The 19,931-nt window shown below is 50.4% G+C and overlaps 4 protein-coding genes across 4 annotated transcripts; 3 read left to right on the top strand and 1 right to left on the bottom strand.

Annotated features, from left to right (window-relative positions):
- Positions 1-790: 790 nt before the first annotated feature.
- N7533_000682 (uncharacterized protein) lies at positions 791-2,330 on the top strand (the record flags this gene model as incomplete). Its single annotated transcript, XM_057097332.1, has 6 exons — positions 791-874; positions 931-1,003; positions 1,055-1,064; positions 1,123-1,325; positions 1,379-2,143; positions 2,212-2,330. 6 exons carry the CDS (start codon positions 791-793, stop codon positions 2,328-2,330), a joined length of 1,254 nt encoding a protein of 417 aa, XP_056965825.1.
- Positions 2,331-3,077: 747 nt separating this feature from the next.
- N7533_000681 (NAD(P)/FAD-dependent oxidoreductase) lies at positions 3,078-4,689 on the bottom strand (the record flags this gene model as incomplete). Its single annotated transcript, XM_057097331.1, has 5 exons — positions 3,078-3,737; positions 3,792-4,189; positions 4,260-4,302; positions 4,371-4,467; positions 4,550-4,689. 5 exons carry the CDS (start codon positions 4,687-4,689, stop codon positions 3,078-3,080), a joined length of 1,338 nt encoding a protein of 445 aa, XP_056965824.1.
- A 2,243-nt stretch (positions 4,690-6,932) lies between these two features.
- On the top strand, positions 6,933-17,221 carry N7533_000680 (uncharacterized protein; the record flags this gene model as incomplete). Its single annotated transcript, XM_057097330.1, is given in 4 exon segments — positions 6,933-7,442; positions 7,498-12,239; positions 12,251-13,242; positions 15,255-17,221. 4 exon segments carry the CDS (start codon positions 6,933-6,935, stop codon positions 17,219-17,221), a joined length of 8,211 nt encoding a protein of 2,736 aa, XP_056965823.1.
- A 1,059-nt stretch (positions 17,222-18,280) lies between these two features.
- On the top strand, positions 18,281-19,513 carry N7533_000679 (phosphopantothenate--cysteine ligase CAB2; the record flags this gene model as incomplete). The annotated part of the gene is made up of 1 exon (XM_057097329.1): positions 18,281-19,513. One exon carries the CDS (start codon positions 18,281-18,283, stop codon positions 19,511-19,513), a length of 1,233 nt encoding a protein of 410 aa, XP_056965822.1.
- Positions 19,514-19,931: the final 418 nt, after the last annotated feature.

The following is a 19,931-nucleotide window of genomic DNA, read 5'->3' as shown; positions in this document are numbered from 1 at the left end:
ACTAGACTTATACTCTATAATTAATAAGATTTTACAAACTAGACCTAATACAGGCAGAAACTTTATACCTAAACTATATATAAATAGTTAGCATAGATAGAAAATTTCTACCTACGTTGTCATTGAATAGTCAGTATAGGTACAGTATAAAATCACGGAATAATGATTGGCCGAAGGTGGGTCAAAAGTCATGTTACTTTCCTACCTACGCTTGGCTGAATCCTGATGATGATGTGCCTCTGGCATAACCACAACCCCGACTGTACCTGTCGCCCCCAGACTTTATTGGACACAGAACAAAAGGATATTCTTGACAATACAATAATCACGGCTGAGGCTCCACCGATTCCTCGGACTTTAGCTTATCGTCCTTTTCTGATGCCCCAAACGCGTCACCCTTTACCTCCGACAACTCTCAACAAGAGTCTAGCAGCTCCGGGAGTACCTCTGGATCTTTTAGTGTGGGCTCGGAATTTAATTTCTACGATTACGAGGAATCCTATTTTTCCTCGTCAGAAGCACGGTGGTGGACAGCGATCTTTATATCGCCCATATCTACAACCTTATCCGTAATGAACTGGCCTCACGAAGCTTAACTCACAAAAAAACGACCATTCTCCATCTTCTCCTTACTCCTGCTCATCGGACGAGAGCGGAGGCTGCCCTCTGCCATTTCATAGCCAAGACTTCGTGTTTGACACCTCGTCTCCCTCCTCCCCCTCCTCCCTTGCCTCCTTGTCCTCCACCTCCACCTCCGATTCAGTCTGACCCGTATTTCCCGACCTTCCCGATGTCGAGCCACGAGACCACTGACCAGTTCGCGGTTCTCATTCGGCTTCCATTTCCCCGAGGTGACTTCCATGACCCTCCCTCAGTAAGTGGTCGACAACTTCCATGGGCATGTTGTTCACCGATCTGACATTTGACTAGGTGGACTGGGATGCTAAGAAGGAGAGAGCGCTCTGGGATTTGATTTCCCGTCCATCAAAAGATGGACTCGACTGTGAGTCAGCTGCATATTCTTTCCACTGAAAACGCGCCTAACTGTCGATAGGGAATGAGCTGTAGTTATCACCTCGAATTGTTGAAATTCAAAGGCGTTTGGCTAACATGAATCATTAGGTCCGAGCGGTTCGGAGTCACCCTTCAGTTTCTACAGCAGCAAGTTGCATGGCTCTACGAAAGACAACTTACCCAGGCGCGGGCCCAGATGCGCAAAGCACCCCAACAACTTCAATCACATTCAAACTCTCCATCTCCTGCCCCAGGCTCTGTAGCTGGAAGTACAGCACTGGGTGGTCAGACACAACGACCACTCGTAGCTGGTAGGTATTCAGAGTGCAAGTCTGTGTGCGATGACAGACTGACAATTTCTCAGGCTCTCGCGGCATGTTCCGCCAAGTTTCGCAGCAGCGAGAGGCTGTTCAGCCTGCTCCTACTGGCCGACGAACGAGCTCTACATCAATCGCGACCATCAACCGCGTTCGTGATACATCTCGAACTGACACACCGACCACTGAAGGTCGAGAACAGGGCGCGGGAAGCAGTGCCCGCCGACCTTCCGTACCCCGCCGGGATCAACCTCAAAGCACTTCATTCATGCGATCACCGCCTCTCCAAGAAGAAGATTTGAGCTCGAGCTCCGAAGAATCGGATTCCGAGGAAGAGACGTCACCTCGTCGCTTCCCGCGCTGGCGTAATTTCGGAAAATACTCCACTCATCAGTCACGCGCTGGCATACGCGACGATGAAGACGATGACGACGATGCGCCTGCTTTTCTCCCCATGCCCCGACACGAGCAGCTATCACGAGAAGTTCCCACCGAAAGAGTAAGCCAAGAGTTGAGTGGCACTCTCCGACTAGATGCCGATCGAGCATCCGCCGCCTGGCGTCCAACCGAACGCAGACCTGGCTTCTTACCAACGGGTGCAGAATCAAACACTAGCTCCGCCGGAATGAGCTCTGCAAGCTCTAATGGCCCTAATCATCCAGTGAGGGGTGATGAACGCCGAGTTCCTCTGCGGAGTTCCCATGGCAGCGGTAGGGCCACCGAACAGGCGCGCGCAAGCCCGCGCGGCAGGGGTGGGGTGAATGGCAGTGATGGCACACCCAGCATGGGCAGTAGCTTTAGCGACTTGGATGGTAAGTCTGATACCACCTTGATGAGCTTGTCATGGCTATTGCGACTTCTTACTTACCCGTGGAATTAGATACCAGTGTAACCCAGTCGGCACTTGAAGAGGCTCTCATGAGTAACATGCAACAAGGAGGGATGGCCAGCCGCATGAGCACAATCAGCCAAGCTCTCCGCAGCCGATATCTCCAGTAAATTCTGGTGTTATTGCGGGCTGCGATGCAATTTCAACATGACTTCATGAATTCACGATGACAATCTGCTGAGTGATGATGAACGATCTTGGGGTTATACTCTCTAGCTGCCGATTTGATCGAACCAATCTCGACTCTACTTGGCCCCCATGCGAATATATGGCTTATGTACACGAATATAATAAATTTACGGGGGGTAGATCACGATCCACACTCGCACTTGCAGGTCATCAGCTACCGAGTAGATCTAGTTCTAGCAGTCCATTTCTCCTAAGTTCGGATTAAACCATAGTAATCCAGGATCATCCTCAGCACCTTCACGTCATCGAAAAGTTCCAGCGAGTTTTGAGATGTACTTCAAAATAATGGAGCAAGTCGGGAAGTGTTGAAGACAACCGAGAACCCTCCCCTAAACCCGTGCTAAGCCCAATCTCCCACGATCCAAAACAGGCTTTAATCCCTCAATCACATCTGTATGGAAACAATCAAGTCCAAACGTACTCTCCGTACACATTGCCTTGCGTGCCTGTATGTGATGAAAGGTATCTAATTCTTCCTTTGAGAAATCCTTTCCTCTCACCGAAGAAGGGCTGCTATCGCCGAGTTTCTGCATAACTTTTGCCTTCTCTCCCGGATCTACATTATTCCAAGCCTGAGCACAGAAGTCCAGCGTTTGCATGAGTTGGCTTTGTTTAACGCCGCTTTCGCTTACGTCTGCCATGCCTTGGATTACTATTCGAATTATGCGTTAGTTGGCGCTGGATGCTCGATCATCTTGTGCTTTCCATTTATTTTGATCGATTAGGACAAGGTTAAGACAGGCATACTCACCGACTCTGATACTTTCAAAAGCCTCATCAAAATTATCATCACCAAGCTGACTCCAGACACCGACATCCTGTCTTCTCATCTGATGGTACGCACTCAGTACGACCATCAGAAACCGCTGATACACGCCCTGAATCTTTGTAGTGTGCCAGTTTGCCGCACTGGCTTCCTTACAATCGCCCTTTAGAGCAGCGCAGATCGTGACAGCTGCCGAGAGAGCACCAGTCAAAGCGATATGGACTCCCGAGGAAAAGAAAGGGTCGATGAAGCAGCCGGCGTCGCCGACAACTCTTACATAGGGCTTCGAATAAGTAGATGCGCTGTAGGAGTAATCGGACGCCGATTTGACAGAGCCTGTAAGGTTGCCACCGGATATGAGCTGCATCATAGTGGGGCAAAGTTCGAGAGAAGAGCTGTAGAATGATTCTAGCGTGTGGTCTTCTTTGCAGAAGGTATTAGACAAGGCGCTCCGCTTCGACGTGGCTAGTTCCTGGTTCATGACGACTCCGATAGATACAGTTCCATCGTGGAGTGGGATGTACCAAGCCCACCCGCTCTCGTCTTCAGAAACAGAAGAAAACTGAAATCAGCCAAGATATCTCTTTTGGAAGTAAAATAACGGTAGAATAGTCACCAAACCTTTCAGGGCCTCAAAGAACGGCGAGTTGTCCCTTTCCATTCCTTCCTGGTAGGGCCTCGTCCCCCTCCAGTAGCCCCAATGCGCGATATTCTTAAGAGTCTTGTTATAAGTGCGATCTTTGGTATACTTGGTATTGACCAGTCCAGCCCGGCCACTGGCGTCGACCAGATACTGAAAATTTATTGTACCTTTGCTTCCCGAGGCTTTCTGGGTATACGACGCCGCACGGGGATGGCCGGTCATATCGTCAAAGTCAAAGTCATTTACTTTCACGCCATCAAAAACCTTCGCTCCGCTCCTTCCGGCATGCTGAAACATCAGCTCATCCGCTTCTGAGCGGATGACGTTCCATGTGAAATTGTTCGGTCCACCGGCGGAAATGAAATCTGTGTCTTTGCAGATGTTAGAACTTATGGTCAACATGATGGACTGTTCAGAGTGCAGATAGGTAGATGTCCTTACATCCCTCTCTCTTATCTTGGACAAGCTTGAATGCCGCACCGTTCTACACATGACCGGGTCCGTGTCAGAGTCAGGAGGTGAGAAGGTAGGAATCCGTTCTTTTTAACTCACCTTCTGGGTGAAGCCGTGATTGAGAAACGTAGACTCTAGGTCGATATAGCGTAGAAAGTGTCGGAAGGAAGGAAGCATGCTTTCCCCGATATGGTACCTAGTTTCGAGAAATTTGTGAGTCTAGCCATCGTCATTTCCATAATGGGGCCTTCATCCGGGGACTGTATGTTGATGCCTACCTCGGAAATTTATCTGCCTCAAGAAGAACAACATCGATTTTCTCGCGGGCAAGTGCTGCAGCGGTATATGACCCTCCTGGTCCGCCTCCTACCACCAGGACAGTGCAGTTGATTGGAATATCTGTCTTCGTTTTCGTCATGACGTGGCACAATAGGTTGAATTTGTTTAAGAACAAAAGAATCCTGAAGTTCAATAATACAACAGTATCAAAATTTGACGGGATTGTGGCGGAGTCTACGCTTATTAGTAACGGAAAGACTGGGCCACTTGCAATGAGGAGAGCCCCTCTAAATACTGCACTGGAACCTGCCTGCAGATCTACTACTAGTAGACATCACACAATGCGTAAAAGCAGATATGTCAATTCTCAATATGCAACGCACAGATCATATACGGCAGGCTATGCAGAGACAGCCTTCTTTACTTGAGCCAGGTCATGAATGCGCTATTGATGGCCCAATCATAGCGAGCAAATAGTACTACGAGATAGAGATGTGCGTTAAAATATTGATGCGTACCTAGGTATTACTAGGTAGTAGTATACCAATTCACCGACCCATTGCAGCGATGACAGACCGTTTAGAGTTAATACCATAGCCATTTGATACTATTGAAAACTAGGTTTTCTGGAACCTAGACATTTAATACTTTTAAGTGACCAGTTATTTGAGTTAAAATCCTGCACTCATGAAGCCTTGCCCAGATAGTCTGGATCTGCATCGCGACTACGGAGTAATGCGTAGCCAAATCCGACCGACCACAGATCCGAAGATTGACCAAATAGTGTATTGAACCCATTAGAGTGTAACAGATGATTATTCGAGGTTTTATAGCTCTATAGACATGACATGCTGATAATTATGGTATAGGGCTCTCTCACTCGATGCACCTTCTACCGCACACAAATAAGCCGTATTGTTGTGGACCGGGCTCGATAAAGTCGATAATACAGCTCTTTATGCGAGATTTACTCCAGTTCGACTCTGATCAATTGATAATCAATGCGATATCCCTTTGGTGTATGGACCATCATGTTTTCAGATCATGATGTGAATGAACATTCAACCTTCCTGTAAATCACAACACATATAATACGTTGAACTACGCGTGACTGTTGGTTACACAGGCAAGGACAGGGAAAGGAATATATGATTCTTCCCTTAGCAGTAATGCCGCCAAAAACCATTCCTCACGCTGTAATAAACCATAAATCAACCAAGGAAGGTCGGTGTAGAGTATTCTCAGCTGAGCCACTACCTGCAGCTCGGGAACCTTCGCTGCGGTTTTCATGACTCTGAAAAAGTTCATTCGCTTATCGTGCCGGTACAAATTAGTCCTTTTTGACCTGCATGATGGATACATTTATCGCCTGGTGGGCTCCTTAGTTTGATCTAAATTCCGCCTGAAAAGGTATGGACTGCGAAGTAGCGCATTTCTTGTCATACTGTGTTTCTATGTAGCTGTTCTAGTATGCACGTCCATTCAGGAAGTCCTTTCGTCCTCATAGCCCGATAATTACCAGTATGGCAACGTAACTGTATGATTACTAAGTCTACCCTCTATATTTACTTTTTTTCATGCAATTTGATGTAAGATATGGTGCCTAAAGGCGTCAAGATGCCTATTATTGCTGCCTTATCCCTTGCATGCTGTAGCTGAAGAACAATCCTAGCCCTTCCTGATCTTGTACTACAGTTTAGGTTTGTGACAACACTGATGCATTCGATATAAGCATTCCAAGGTTTTATCCGAACGCTAATGACATTCAGGCTTCCGGCTTAGATTTCTTTGATAAGATAATGGCAGCAGAATCAAAGGAAGTAGTCAAGTCTCGGGCTGAATACTCATCTCGCTCTATTAGCTACCCAAAAGGTAGGCAAATAGCATTGATAACTACGTCTAATGGCTCTTTATTCTCCTTAGATGAGAATCGTCCCGCCACTTTTCGACAGCCGCTATTTTGGATCATCAGCTTATGCCTGACAATATTTTACGTATTCCTGGCAAGCAGCTCCGGCGTTATAGCATTCTTTTTACTCCGATGTTATTGTACGAGCCGCTGGAATCTTGACTTGGCTTTTTAGGATACGACCATCTTGGCCACCGCTATTCCACGGATCACTGATAAAGTCTACACCCTCGAGGTTGACACCATTTTAAGCTGCCTACAAGGTAGCGTAGTCTAGCCATGCAACACGTGGCGTTGCATAGTGTTCGCAAATATGCATGTATAGTTTGGGAGGAACTTTCTGAAAAACCTTTTCCCAATCAGTGGTGACGGTCACGCAGTGCTCTTAAGCCACCACGGTTCTCTTTTTTTACTTTTCTCTATAATAAAAATACGAACGACTTTGCGAAGAAACTTCGTAAGCATCCATCAGTATGGCAGACATTTACTCCCTAAAGCCAAATCTAAGAGATCGATATGCAAAGTCCCCAGAGAATGGTGTTGAGATGTGTCTCTTTCCAACCCTTGTTGATGCCGCACCAGGGAAGGCGCGCAGAATGGCTCGGTGCGTACCTGGGGAGCATTTGAGCGATTTCGGTACTCTATACAAGAGGGACAGATCTGACCTAGCATCTTTGCTTGTTGCTGCATGGTCGATCGTCCTTCATCAGTTTGTCAACTCGGAGGTGTTGTACTTTGGGGTTGACGCACCTAGAGAAATGTCTGGATCAGTCTCTGGTGATTTTAAAACATTTGTAGTGACCATCGACCCAGACGATCTAATTGAGCAACTGCTTCAAACCTGCCACCGCCAGCTGTCCATGAGCCAGGATGAAAGTGGGAACATTCACTTCAATACTGGAGTCGTATTCATGGCCGGGGAAAGCGAGAGCTCGTTCAGACTGGGGAGTTCGTCAGAGCAACTTTATGCCACGGACAATGAGGTCAGCCACATCCTTGATTTTCCATTCTAATCAGAACACTAATTAGACGTGACAGCAGGATTACGACCTGCTACTCATCGCAAGAACATGCAATGGCATGGTCGAGATATTACTGCATTATAGCACTGCGGTCGTGTCCGACTCACAGGCAGCGATCATAGGAGGGGTCTTGTCTCGATCGATTGAATCAATGCTCGAACATCCGGACCAGAAGCTGAGGGATATCAATTTACTCGACCAGCAAAGCCAAGAATGTGTCGCAGAGTGGAACAACAAACAGACAAATATCACTACCGGCTCCTCCATCGCCGAGATAATCCAGGAGAAGTCCCGCTACCAACCAGGCGCACCGGCTGTGTGTTCATGGGATGGCACCCTGACATATGGTGAGCTCGAGGAGCTTTCCACAACGCTTTCTATCCACCTAAAAGAAAAGGGGGTAGGGCCAGAGGTTATGGTGCCTGTTTGCTTTGAGAAAACGATGTGGGCGATTGTGGCAACGCTGGCAGTAGTCAAGGCTGGTGCAGCTTTCGTTCCCATCGATCCCTCTCATCCGCTCGAGTATCTGAAGCAAATCATCACACGGGTAGATGCAAAAGTCATTCTCTCGTCAGACCGGCAGGCCACATTATTGGAGGGTGTCATAGACGACCTGATTGTGGTGTCTGGGTCGACGGCTGCGCGGCTGCCAACGGTTAACCCGATGGCATTGCTGCGGGGACAAGTAGAAACCCACAATATGGCATGCGTACTTTTCACTTCCGGTAGTACTGGGAGCCCCAAAGGATGCGTCATCAGCCACGGAGCATTGGCAGCTGTCGCTACCTATGCAGAAGCGTTGGAAATGAAAGCTAACACGCGAGCCCTGCAATTTGCCTCATTCAGTTTTGCCATTTCTTTGAACGAGATCTTCTGTACTTTGACAGTTGGAGGCACTATCTGTATTCCTTCAGGCCACGAGCGAATGAACGACCTATCGGGTGCAATGTCTCGGATGGGTGTCAGCTGGGCCATGCTGACGCCTTCATTGATGGGCTCCCTTGCTCCTGATAATGTAGCTTGTCTCAAGACTTTAATAGTCGGAGGAGAGCCATTGAGAAGTGATCTGGCCCGATCTTGGGCAGAGAGAATTTCCGTAGTGCCGGCGTATGGAATGACAGAATGGGTCGGAGTATGTACTGTCCAGCAGGAACTTGAAATTATACTGCCGGAAGCAGATTCGAACTTGAAGAACATCGGCAAATCGCCCGTTGCGAACCTCTGGCTGGTCAACCCCCATAACCACCATGTGCTCGCTCCTATCGGGGCCGTGGCCGAGCTGCTAATCGAGGGGCCCTGTCTGGCACGAGGATACATAAATGACGCCGAGCGAACCGCCATGGCGTTCATTGAGAATCCGCTATGGCTGCGCTTCTTCCGATCAGACCGGGAGGCCAGACTGTACAAGACAGGCGATCTAGTCCGCTATAGCTCTGACGGCAGCCTCATCTACATGGGACGAAAAGGCCTGCAAACCAAGATCCGTGGGCAGCGCATCGAGCTGGGGGAAGTAGAACACCAAGTTTTCCGTCACTTCCCTGGGGCCACCAAAGTTATTGTTGATGTGGTAACCCCTATCGGCGATACCCCATCACCGATATTGGTGGCATTCATACTATGCTCTAAGAATGCCAGGGATGGAGCGCCTGCGAAGAAGAACTTAAACAACTCCAACTCGGCCGCTCTTTTTGATGGATCTGACCACGATTTCCAGTCGCACTCCGCAGAGGCCGAAACAAAAATACGCGACCTTTTGCCGGATTACATGATTCCGCATGTATATGTCCCCCTAGAATACGTCCCTTTGACAATCTCCGGGAAGGTAGACCGGCGCAAGTTGAAGGAGATCGCTGGTTCACTTTCATATGGCACCCTGGCTTCGTACGCGTTCACCAGATTGGACCCAGTGACCCCAAGTTCACGCGCAGAACAGCGTCTTCATCTTCTGCTCTCGAAGATTCTCAAGCTCCCCTCTGAAAGCTTTGGCGTGAACGAGAGCTTCTTCCGTCTTGGAGGGGATTCCTTAAAGGCAATACAGCTAGTCACCCAATGCCGGGCGAGGGGTATCACCATAACCGTGGAAGATATTTTCCGCGAAAAAACCGTCAGCAGTCTTGCATTGCTTGTAGGTGCGCATTGCAGCACTGTGACAAGGCACGACGGGGATTCGGAAGCCGAATTCAGCTTGACTCCTGTCCAGCGAAGCATGATCTTGGCCGAAGATCAGGAGAGTTGGTATTCACCAACAACCTGCATCTTCCTTCGGTTGAACAGGAGCATTGACCCCACTCACTTAGAAAATGCTATACAGCAGATCGTCAGTCGACATCCGATGCTGACCGCGAGATTCACGAGTGATCGAAACGGCAGTTGGGCCCAACATGTTCCAACCGTCGCTAGTAAGCCCCAGGGAGGCTACGAGTACGCCAGCTGTGCCGTGTCTACGCTAGAAGAGGCGTCGGAGACCATGAAATCAAGGCGGGAGAGTTTGGACATCGAGAAAGGTCCTCTTTTTGTAGCGATGTTATTCAACTTGAGTGAAATGCAATGTCTGTCGCTCGCAGCGCACGCATTGATTGTCGACCACACTTCTTGGGATATTATTTCGAGGGATATTGAATATTTCCTGGATCACGACGTTTATATGCAGATACCCAAACCGCTGCCTCTTGGTTTTCGAGAATGGTGCTGCTCGAGACTGAAGGCGAGAGATCGATCACACATGATTCCAGCGCCTGCTCCCATAACGTCCATGACCGTTTCTGGCCAGCAGCCCTCTCAACGAACTGATGGTTCCTGTCCAGCTCACAGCCACAGCATAATGCACACGAGTATACCAGTCCCATCGGGTCTTCTAGGTGATGCTCCCGAGCCTCTTCGGTTAACATCCAGTGTAGTTCTGCAGGCCGCGGTGCTGCACGCTTTTAGTCGCGCTTTTGAGGACCAGGAGCTGCCACTCTTGACCGTCGAGGAAGACGGACGAGGTCTGACATCAAGCCACAACGACTTTTCTCAAACCGTCGGTCAGTTCACTACGGACTTGACTTTATGTGTGCAGTCGTATGGACGCTCGAGCTTTGGTGAGATTCTTTGCCAGACAAAAGAGAGCTACCACCGGGCTCGCAATGGGAAAGTGACGCATCTAATCCCAAGCTCTGGTCGGCAATCTTCGCTGGAGAAGTCGATGTGCGCGCCTCTTCCCGGCATACGCTTCAAATTCCTCTTGCCCTACCACGAAAAACAGTGGAGAGGCGCGGTATTCGAGCAGGTCGTCGGCGAGAACCTAGATTACCTGCCTGATGCACAGCCTGCTGAGGGAATGACTGTAACAATAGCGGAGACAACTAACGGTCCAAGAATAGTCTTCACTGGGACTCCCGGCAGAATCTCCAGGACAGACCTAGAGCGCTGGGCTCAGCAGTGTAAGCAATCTATGGACGAGGCCGTGAAGACATTGAAAGAAAAGACTCCCATCTTCACGCCCTGCGACTTCCCACTGTTAGCCTTGACCAGCGAGAACCTCCAGGATCTCCTGCATTGCCGCCTGCCAGCAATTTGTATCCATATCAGCGAGGTAGAAGCAGCATTTCCGTGTTCCCCAATCCAGCAAGGGATGTTGATCAGCCAAGCACGACAGCCAGAGCACTACCAGGCGATTTTCATATGGGAAGTCGCCTGCACTGACGGCCATACAACGGTTGACCCAGATTGGCTCCAGTTGGCCTGGGTGCAGCTTACCCGGCGTCATTCCATGCTGCGGACCATCTTCGTTGAGGGGGTCGGCACTTCCCCCTATATTCAGGTCATCCTAAAGGCCGACTCTGCCAACACAGCGGTCGTTCAATGCTCTGATGATGGCGACGCTCGCTCTACTCTGCACGCACGCCGGCAGATTGGCGGACACGGCCGACTGTCACTGCCCCGGTTCACCGTTTGTCAGACAGAGCGCGGAAAACTGCTGGTTGCTGTCGAAATCAGTCACGTGCTGATGGACGCAACGTCGATGGAGATTCTGAAACGAGACTTGGCACTCGCCTGCGATAACAAACTTGAATGCCCCACCAGTGGAGCACCTTATAATGACTACGTCGCATATCTTGAGGGTTCTCGCGATCCTGCGACTTTGAAGTATTGGAGCAGTTATTTGGAAGGGTGCAGTCCGTGCTACTTCCCGCGGCTGAACGATAGGTCCGAGTCCCACTTGGCTGCCGAATCGCAATCGGTCCGAGTCGCTGTCCCGTTTGAATATACATCCCAACTGGATGCATTTTGCAGAGAAACAGGTCTTACCATCTCAAATGTGGTCCAGGTTGCCTGGGGCTTAGTCTTACGGGCTTTTACCGGTCTAGACTCCGTCTTGTTCGGCTACCTGACCTCTGGGCGAGACGCTCCAGTAGCCGGGATTGAAGATGCAGTCGGACCATACATCAACGTGTTGATCTGCCGGATCGACATTAAGCAGTCGGCAACGCTGCTGGAGACAGCACATGAAAACCAACGGGACTTCATGCGGGGCTTTTCATCGCAGCATCTCTCTCTGACGGAATTGTTCCATTCTGCTAGTGATGGGGGCCACGGCATGTTTAACACGTGCATGTCGTTTCCACCAGAGACTCAAGGGAGCGGACAAAACGAGGGCTATATTAGCTTTCAAGAATTGGAAAAGGTCTTACCAAATGAGGTAGATATCCCCGGGGCCTTTCAACCCCATGTCCACAAGCAAGCGCTAACAAGGAGTGGAAATAGTACGATATCACTGTTGAATGCAGATCGAAAAATGACAGATTTACGGCATCGCTTGTATATTCACCGTCGACCCTATCTGAAAGCCAAGCAACCAGAATAGCACACACTCTGAGCCAAGCTATAGTTACCATTATCCACCAGAGCGGAATCCAGGCAGATGTGCCGCTGCTCAGCGAGCTGGACAGGCGAAAATTAGAGGAATGGAACAGAGTGGTACCGGCGCGAGCGGAGCAGTGCGTGCACCATTTGATCGCAGAGCGATGCTGTGCGCAGCCCGACGCGCCGGCGGTGTGTGCCTGGGACGGAGACTTTACGTACGGCGAGTTGGACCGGCTGTCGTCGGCGCTGGCGGCGCACCTGGCCGGACTGGGGGTCAGACCGGAGGTGTTTGTGCCATTGTTGTTCGAAAAGTCGCGGTGGACGACAGTGGCGATGCTGGGAGTGATGAAGGCAGGCGGAGCATTTGTGCTGCTGGACCCGTCGCACCCGCGGGCACGACTGCAGAGCATCTGCCTGGCCGTGTCGGTGGACATAGCCATTGCGTCGGCGTCGCAGGCAGCGATCGCAGAGCAGTTGGTGACGCGGGTGGTGGCCCTTGGGGTGGAAGAGATGAAATTGTGCGAAAAGCGCAGTGACCAGATGACGCCGTCAGTGGCCCCGAACAACGCCCTCTACGTCGTGTTCACCTCAGGCTCGACCGGTGTACCCAAAGGTGCCATTGTCACTCATGAGAGCTATTCGACTGGTGCGTTATCATACGCTCCCTCTCTCGGTCTCACCCATGCATCCCGGGTCTTCCAATTTTCCAGCTATGCATTTGATAACAGCATTTCCGATATATTGACTACTCTGATTGTCGGTGGCTGTGTCTGCGTGCCCTCGGAATCAGCCAGGCGGGGCCAGCTTGCCATAGCTATTCAAAATCTGAAAGCCACCGTGTGCTTTTTAACACCAAGTGTGGCCAGGTTACTGCTACCTGACGAAGTCCAAAATCTATCGACTATTATACTTATGGGTGAGGCCATGACAAGCAGAGATGTTGACCAGTGGGCGGATCGGCTGCAACTTTACAATGAATAACGTGTTCCACAACCGAACGGGCCGGACAACCGAACGGGCCACCCCACCCCATTACGACGATATATATTGAATATAACTCAACCACCATATAATATATTGCAAAAACTAGGCGTTATTCACAACTGGGCACCTATTCCGCTTGTGCCCTGGCTCCCTGCAATTGCCACAGCGCTGTATAGGTCTCTCAATCGTCGTCCTGGTTGCGCGGCGTGGCGCCGGGGGTATTGCCAATTGGTGCTCATATTCAATTTGTACACGCAATTGCAGGTCCTCTGCTGTAATTCCACCTTCGTAGGGTAATTGCCTATTTGGTAAAGCTTTTTTTCTTTGCTTACGTCCATTTTCGGCCATTACACGCTCATATGTTGTCTTTAACATAACCATCTCATGTGCAAGTAATTGTGCACCTCTGGTAGTCTGCTCCAATTGTCGATATATGTCATTATCAGGGGTTATATCCCTATAGACTAGTAATCGCTTGATTGAGGATGCCTGCCGTTGAAAATTGATAGCTTTGGATGGTGTATGAGGTATGAATTCACGACTGCTATCACTACCATGTGATGGTGGTGGTGTAGGCGATGGGGGATGAATATCAAGTTTTGATAGTACTGTCTCTGGCGAATATGGAATAATGCCCGCTGCCATAAAACTGCTAGCAATTATAGAGGTTTTGTATGTTGCTGCGCGTGCTTTAGGGTATAGACTAAGAAAGTCAGGCTTATCAATATGTGTAGAGCCCACACGTGCAAGATCTTGTACTGCCTGACCATAGAAGTGCTTCAATACACTAAAACAACCTACATCTAGTGGTTGTAATAGATGCGATGAATGAGATGGCATACAAATTGGCACAATATTGTTCTTCATGCAGATAGTGTCAAATTGAGGGGTGACATGACTCCCATGGCCATCCATAACCAAGGCAGACCAGGCACCATGTTGACGCTTTTTGACGTATGGAATGAAGGAATTTTCGAGCCACGAAATGCCAATTTCATCAGTTGTCCATCCATTAGCACTGATCTCAAAGCGCCAGTCATTCGGGACAGTACTACACCACGCTGCCATCAATACCTTCGCTTTAAAGATAATAGTCGGAGGGAGAACACCATCCAGATGGACACACTCAATTGCAGTAACCCACTCTCGGTTACCCGGTTGTAGGAGTTTGCGCTTCCCCTGCCACTCTCGACTGGTAATAACCTTTGAGGTGCTAGTAATCCCCATTGCAAATCCAGTCTCATCGAAATTGTAGATATCTTCGTTAAGAATACCATATTGAGCAATAGTATTGCAATATTGATTAAACCATTCACGAATAAGCTTCGGATCCTCACATAATGCACGCTGTGCAGCGTAGCGACGTGAAAAACGTGTTTTAAGCTTATCGCGACGTTTGACAAAGTTCTGTACCCAGTTTATACCGATTGTAAGAGAGGGGGTAGTTGAACGTTGAGCGAGTAGTAAATTGGCCATTTCTCCTGCAAGAGCAAAGGTAGGGGCCTTGCCACGTGCATCTAGATCCAATATCCAATTCTCTAACGAATCCTCTTCAATTGCATCCAATTTTGTGCAATTTGCGCGAAGGGTTTGGCGATAATGTCTTCCCTTGAAACGCGCTTGCAATGTTGCACGAGGTACCTCAAAAACGCGCGCAGCTTCATTCAGAGAAGCTACTTTTTCATTTCTTAGCGCCTGTATAGCAAGTTCAATCCTGCCTTCTTGCTCAATTCGTTTTTGAGTTTTTGCAGTACGAATTGGTGGCATGGTGGTGGTTTGAAAAAGAGAGCTGCAACACGCGACGCGTTTTTTAGGTGGGGTGGCCCGTTCGGTTGTCCGGCCCGTTCGGTTGTGGAACACGTTATGGCCCGGCAGAATGCTCTGTGATTTCTACAATCCAACGCATCGCTCGAAAGGGCAATGATCCATGCAATATCGGACGAGGTACCGGGTGTGTTAGTTGGGTTGTTGACCAGACGAACCATGACAAGCTACTTCCGATCGGCGTGATTGGGGAACTGCTTATTGAGGGCCCGATTGTGGGTCGGGGCTACCTCAACAACCCAGAACAGACGGCTGCGACATTCATTGACCCGCCGGCGTGGCTACATACGATCCGCACCGCCTACCCTGGCAACCCTGGCGGCGATCGGGTGTATAAAACGGGTGACCTGGTGCAATATACAGCAGACGGGCTACTGCGGTTTATAGGGCGAAAGGACACGCAGGTCAAGCTTCGCGGGCAGCGAATCGAGCTGGGCGATGTGGAGCACCATGTGCGAGAGTGTTTCCCTGGGGCACGCGATGTGGTGGCGGAGGTGGTGAAGCCAGCGGACGACGAGCGGCCGCCGATGCTGATAGCATTTGTATGGATGGACAGAAACAGGGATGAGGGGATGGATGATATCCTAATTACCCCCACGGACGTCTTCCGCGCGGCGATCCTTACCGCTGAGACGCGCCTCCACGATGCGGTGCCGGTATACATGGTGCCAGCAGTCTTTCTCCCACTGGTGGCGGTTCCGCTGACGGCTACGGGCAAGACTGACCGACGGCGGCTCCGCGAGCGGGCAGCGGCTCTTTCACAAACGCAGATCGCAACCTATAGCGACCTTGTCACGGCTAAGCGCCAGCCCAGCACGACGGCGCAACGGATACTGCAGCAACTATGGGCACAGGTTCTCAATCTCCCCTCCAACGCCATCGGGGCGGACGACAATTTCTTCCGCCTGGGCGGCGACTCCATTACCGCTATGCAGCTGGCCGGAGTTGCGCGCAAAAATGGTCTCTTCCTCGCCGTGACTGACGTGTTCCGCTACAATACCCTGGCAACCCTGGCATCTCGGCCTGAATCCCCTGGCACAGCTCATCCGGAGATGGTGGACTGGGAAGAAGAGACCGCTTTGGATCCGAGTCTCCCTAGGGCTGACCCCGGCCACCTCTGCGACAGCGAGTCCATCTCCGTGGCACTCACTGGTAGCACTGGGTTCCTTGGTCGTGAGCTTCTTCGACAGCTAGTCACAAACACCCAGGTTGCATACATTCACTGCCTTGCCATCCGTCCAGGACGCTCCCTGCCACCCGATCTCCTGTCTTCAACCAAGATCATCCCTCATTCAGGGGATCTTTCTCTTCCGCGACTGGGACTGAGTGAGACAGAAGCATCCCAGATATTCTCATCTGTCGCCGCAATCATTCATAATGGTGCAGATGTTTCTCGTCTAAAATCGTACTCGTTGTTACGCGGCAGTAATGTTGACAGTACCAGGCAACTGCTAGAACTTTCCCTTCTTTCGACTCGCCACAGCAGTCCGGGTCCAAGAGGAACGCCCCATTTCCACTATATATCGACAGCAGGCGTATGTCACCTTCTTCAAGCTCGGCCCTTCTCCGAGATGTCGGTTGCTTCCTTTCCGCCCCCTGTGGATGGCGTTGACGGTTACACCGCAGCAAAATGGGCGAGTGAGCGAATTTTGGAGCGAGCAGCACATACACTTGGACTCCAGGTGGTCATTCATCGACCTAGCCAGATCACCGGCGCCGACGTAGGAGACAGGGACATCTGGCACAATATTTGGCGATGGTCGCAGGTTATCCGAGCTGTCCCTGATCTAGTGGCGGCCGGTTTTCGGGGAGCGTTTGACCTGATTAGCGTTGAAAAGTGTGGCACAAGCATCGTTTGCTCAGTAATTGATCATCTTCACCGTTCTGCAGACAATCCAGTGGATTATGTACGCGAGACCGGTGATACTGCAGTGCCAGTCGAGACCTTTGGAGAATTCCTGGGAAATGAAATCGGCATAACAAACATGCCGGTTTTACCATTTGCTGAGTGGGTGGAAAGAGCGGTTGAAGCGGGCTTGGATGAACTAGTGGCTGTTGTGTTAAGGCAACAGGCCGCGAACGCATGATACGCCTGCTGAACAGAGAATGTAAGAGAGTGAAGCTATCGTTGGATGGTCCTTAGGTACCTGAAGCGTCATGTCCTCAGGTCCTGTGACCCTGCTAAATTTCTAGATATGTTCCAAATGGCACTCATTGCGAGCCATGCTTCAAGTTGTTAGGGCATGGGATACTCCCATCCCAAATGTAGCCCCGGGTAGACCCCCATGCCAATTCATGGCTTATGCACACATGCATACAATGAATGTACGGGGTAGATCATGACCCACTCTCACATCTGCAGGATACCAGCTACCGAGTATATCTAGTTCTAGCAATCCATTCCTCCTATTTTCGGAGTAAACCATAGCAATCCAGGATCCTGTTTCTCCTTTCCCTTATTTACCACACCGTAAATACTAGCACTATGTAATAGATCCTTCTGTCCGAGTGAGTGCTGCAATCTGCTCGGTATATACCAGTCTACACGTGACCCACCCGCATCCGGTCCAATCATAACGCTTCACTCCCACAATCACCCTCAGCCAAAGAGCACCTCCTTTTTTCTTCCAGACTTGCCTTTCCCTTTTTCCATTTTGACGGGATCCGCATCGGCCCAGCGGCAGCGCTAAAACCCAATCAGGTTGGCCGATCTCCGCAGGTTCCAAAGAACAAAACTGTACAACCGGCAGCAGCGGGGCAAAAAGTCACCGAGCTACGGAGCTTCCGATCGACCCCTGTCATTGCTTTGCTATATAGACAAGACCAGTCAGTCTTTTATCACAAACCTGCTACAGCCTCAAGCTGCATCATTTGATCCCATCCAAACTGTTGAGAAGCTTGCCAATCGCCCCACGCTGATTGACCCCGGTCGCAGCACTACCCGCCATTGCAACCCCTCCATGATCAACCGCGGCCTCGGCATCTGATTTGCATATCTGCCCCGCCGATTCAAAGCGGCCGGATCCTCGAATCCCCAACGAGCTCAAACTTACGTCGCAACCTCCTCAACCCTTCCACCCTCTCTCAATTCTCTCATCCTTCCATCCTCTCCATCATCGACGACCACTCCCCCCACCTCATCCATCATGTCCCCCTCCCTCGGCGACATGGAGCCCGCAGAGGCCGAATCCGTCTACTTCAACGAATACCCACCACCAAAGGCGCTCCCCAAACATGAAGCCCTAGCCCGCGCCTTCATCGACCTTCACGTCGAAGCCAACCGCCGCGTGGTGCTCGTAACATCCGGCGGCACAACCGTCCCCCTCGAAGCGCAAACAGTCCGCTTCATCGACAATTTCTCCGCCGGAACCCGCGGCGCCACATCCGCCGAGTACTTCCTGGAACAAGGGTACGCGGTGATCTTCCTGCACCGGCAGTATAGTCTGCTGCCATATTCGCGGCACTATAGCCACTCGACGAATTGCTTCTTAGACTTTATGGACGAGGCGCCGCCTGTTCCGGGCGCGGCGAATCAGGATCATGGATCTATCGTTGTGCGCGACGAGTATCAGACTGAGATGCGCGATGTGTTGAGGAAGTATCGTTATGCGAAGCAGAATAATCGACTCCTTTTGTTGCCGTTTACGACGGTTGCGGAGTATATGTTTGAGTTGCGGTCGTTGGCAAAGTTGATGCGGCCGCTTGGTCCAAATGCGTTGTTTTATCTTGCTGCCGCTGTGAGCGACTTTTTTATTCCGAGGAGTCGGATGGCTGAGCATAAGATTCAGTCGTCGGAGTTGCCGCCTCAGTTCCAGGGTGGTGGTGCTGCTGGTGATAGTGGTGCGGACAGTGCTGTTGATGGAGATGATGAGATATACACTGGGGAAAACGAGGCTAAGCCGGCCAGCCAGAAGAAGCTGGTTATTAACCTTGACCCTGTGCCTAAGTTCTTGCATCGCCTGGTGGATGGGTGGGCTCCTGATGGGAGTATGGTCGTTTCGTTCAAGCTGGAGACGGATCCTACGTTGCTGGTTTATAAGGCGCGCACGGCCTTGCAGCGATACTCACACCACCTCGTTATCGGTAACCTTCTCTCAACGCGCAAGTGGGAGGTTGTCTTCATCACGCCGGACCCTCCTCATGAGCGATGGATCCGAGTCCCCAAAGCTCGCCGCAGTAAGAGTATCTCCGGCGTCGAGGATCAAGTCGGTCTGGCGGAGATTATGAAGGGCGGCGGCGAAGCTGGTTCCGAACCACCACAAGCACCGACTCAGCCAGATATTGGTGGTGAGGGCCTGGAGATTGAAAGCATCATTATTCCCGAGTTGATCAAGTTGCATGAGAATATGATCGAGAAGAAAAATGCACCGTCGCAGTAATGGTGGCGCAGTTTTATTGGGTGGATGGATGGATATTCGGTCATAGAGCCATACTGGAAAAGCATATCAGCCTCATAGTCAGCTGTACAATCATTAATGGAGTTAATCTTGTTCTCGATCGTCGGAGTTTGTGAAGATCTTACTTAAAAATGCCAGCGAAGCCATCTGCACCGAAACAAGGCTGAGCCATCGATCAATCCTAACAGAGGCGCTGGAACCTAGAAAGTAAATGAAGCATACTGACACTGCCACAGCCCATCATGGTGTTTAAAGGAAAATCAATTGAAGCATAGGTTGAGAGTCGCCCCCATTTAAGTCAGGCTGGCGCTAAGTGATGCTGAGGCGCAGTCTAGGTGCCCAATGAAACAACAACTTGAGTGGCTACTGATGCACCACCAAGCGAGTTCAGACCCCCCAT

Source organism: Penicillium manginii (assembly GCF_028828005.1).
Source record: "Penicillium manginii strain IBT 31320 chromosome Unknown utg000001l:1.0-3466041.0:1.0-3467806.0, whole genome shotgun sequence".
Lineage (NCBI taxonomy): Eukaryota > Fungi > Ascomycota > Eurotiomycetes > Eurotiales > Aspergillaceae > Penicillium > Penicillium manginii.
Note: the sequence above shows the minus strand (reverse complement) of the source record. Positions and strands in the feature narration are given on the sequence as shown.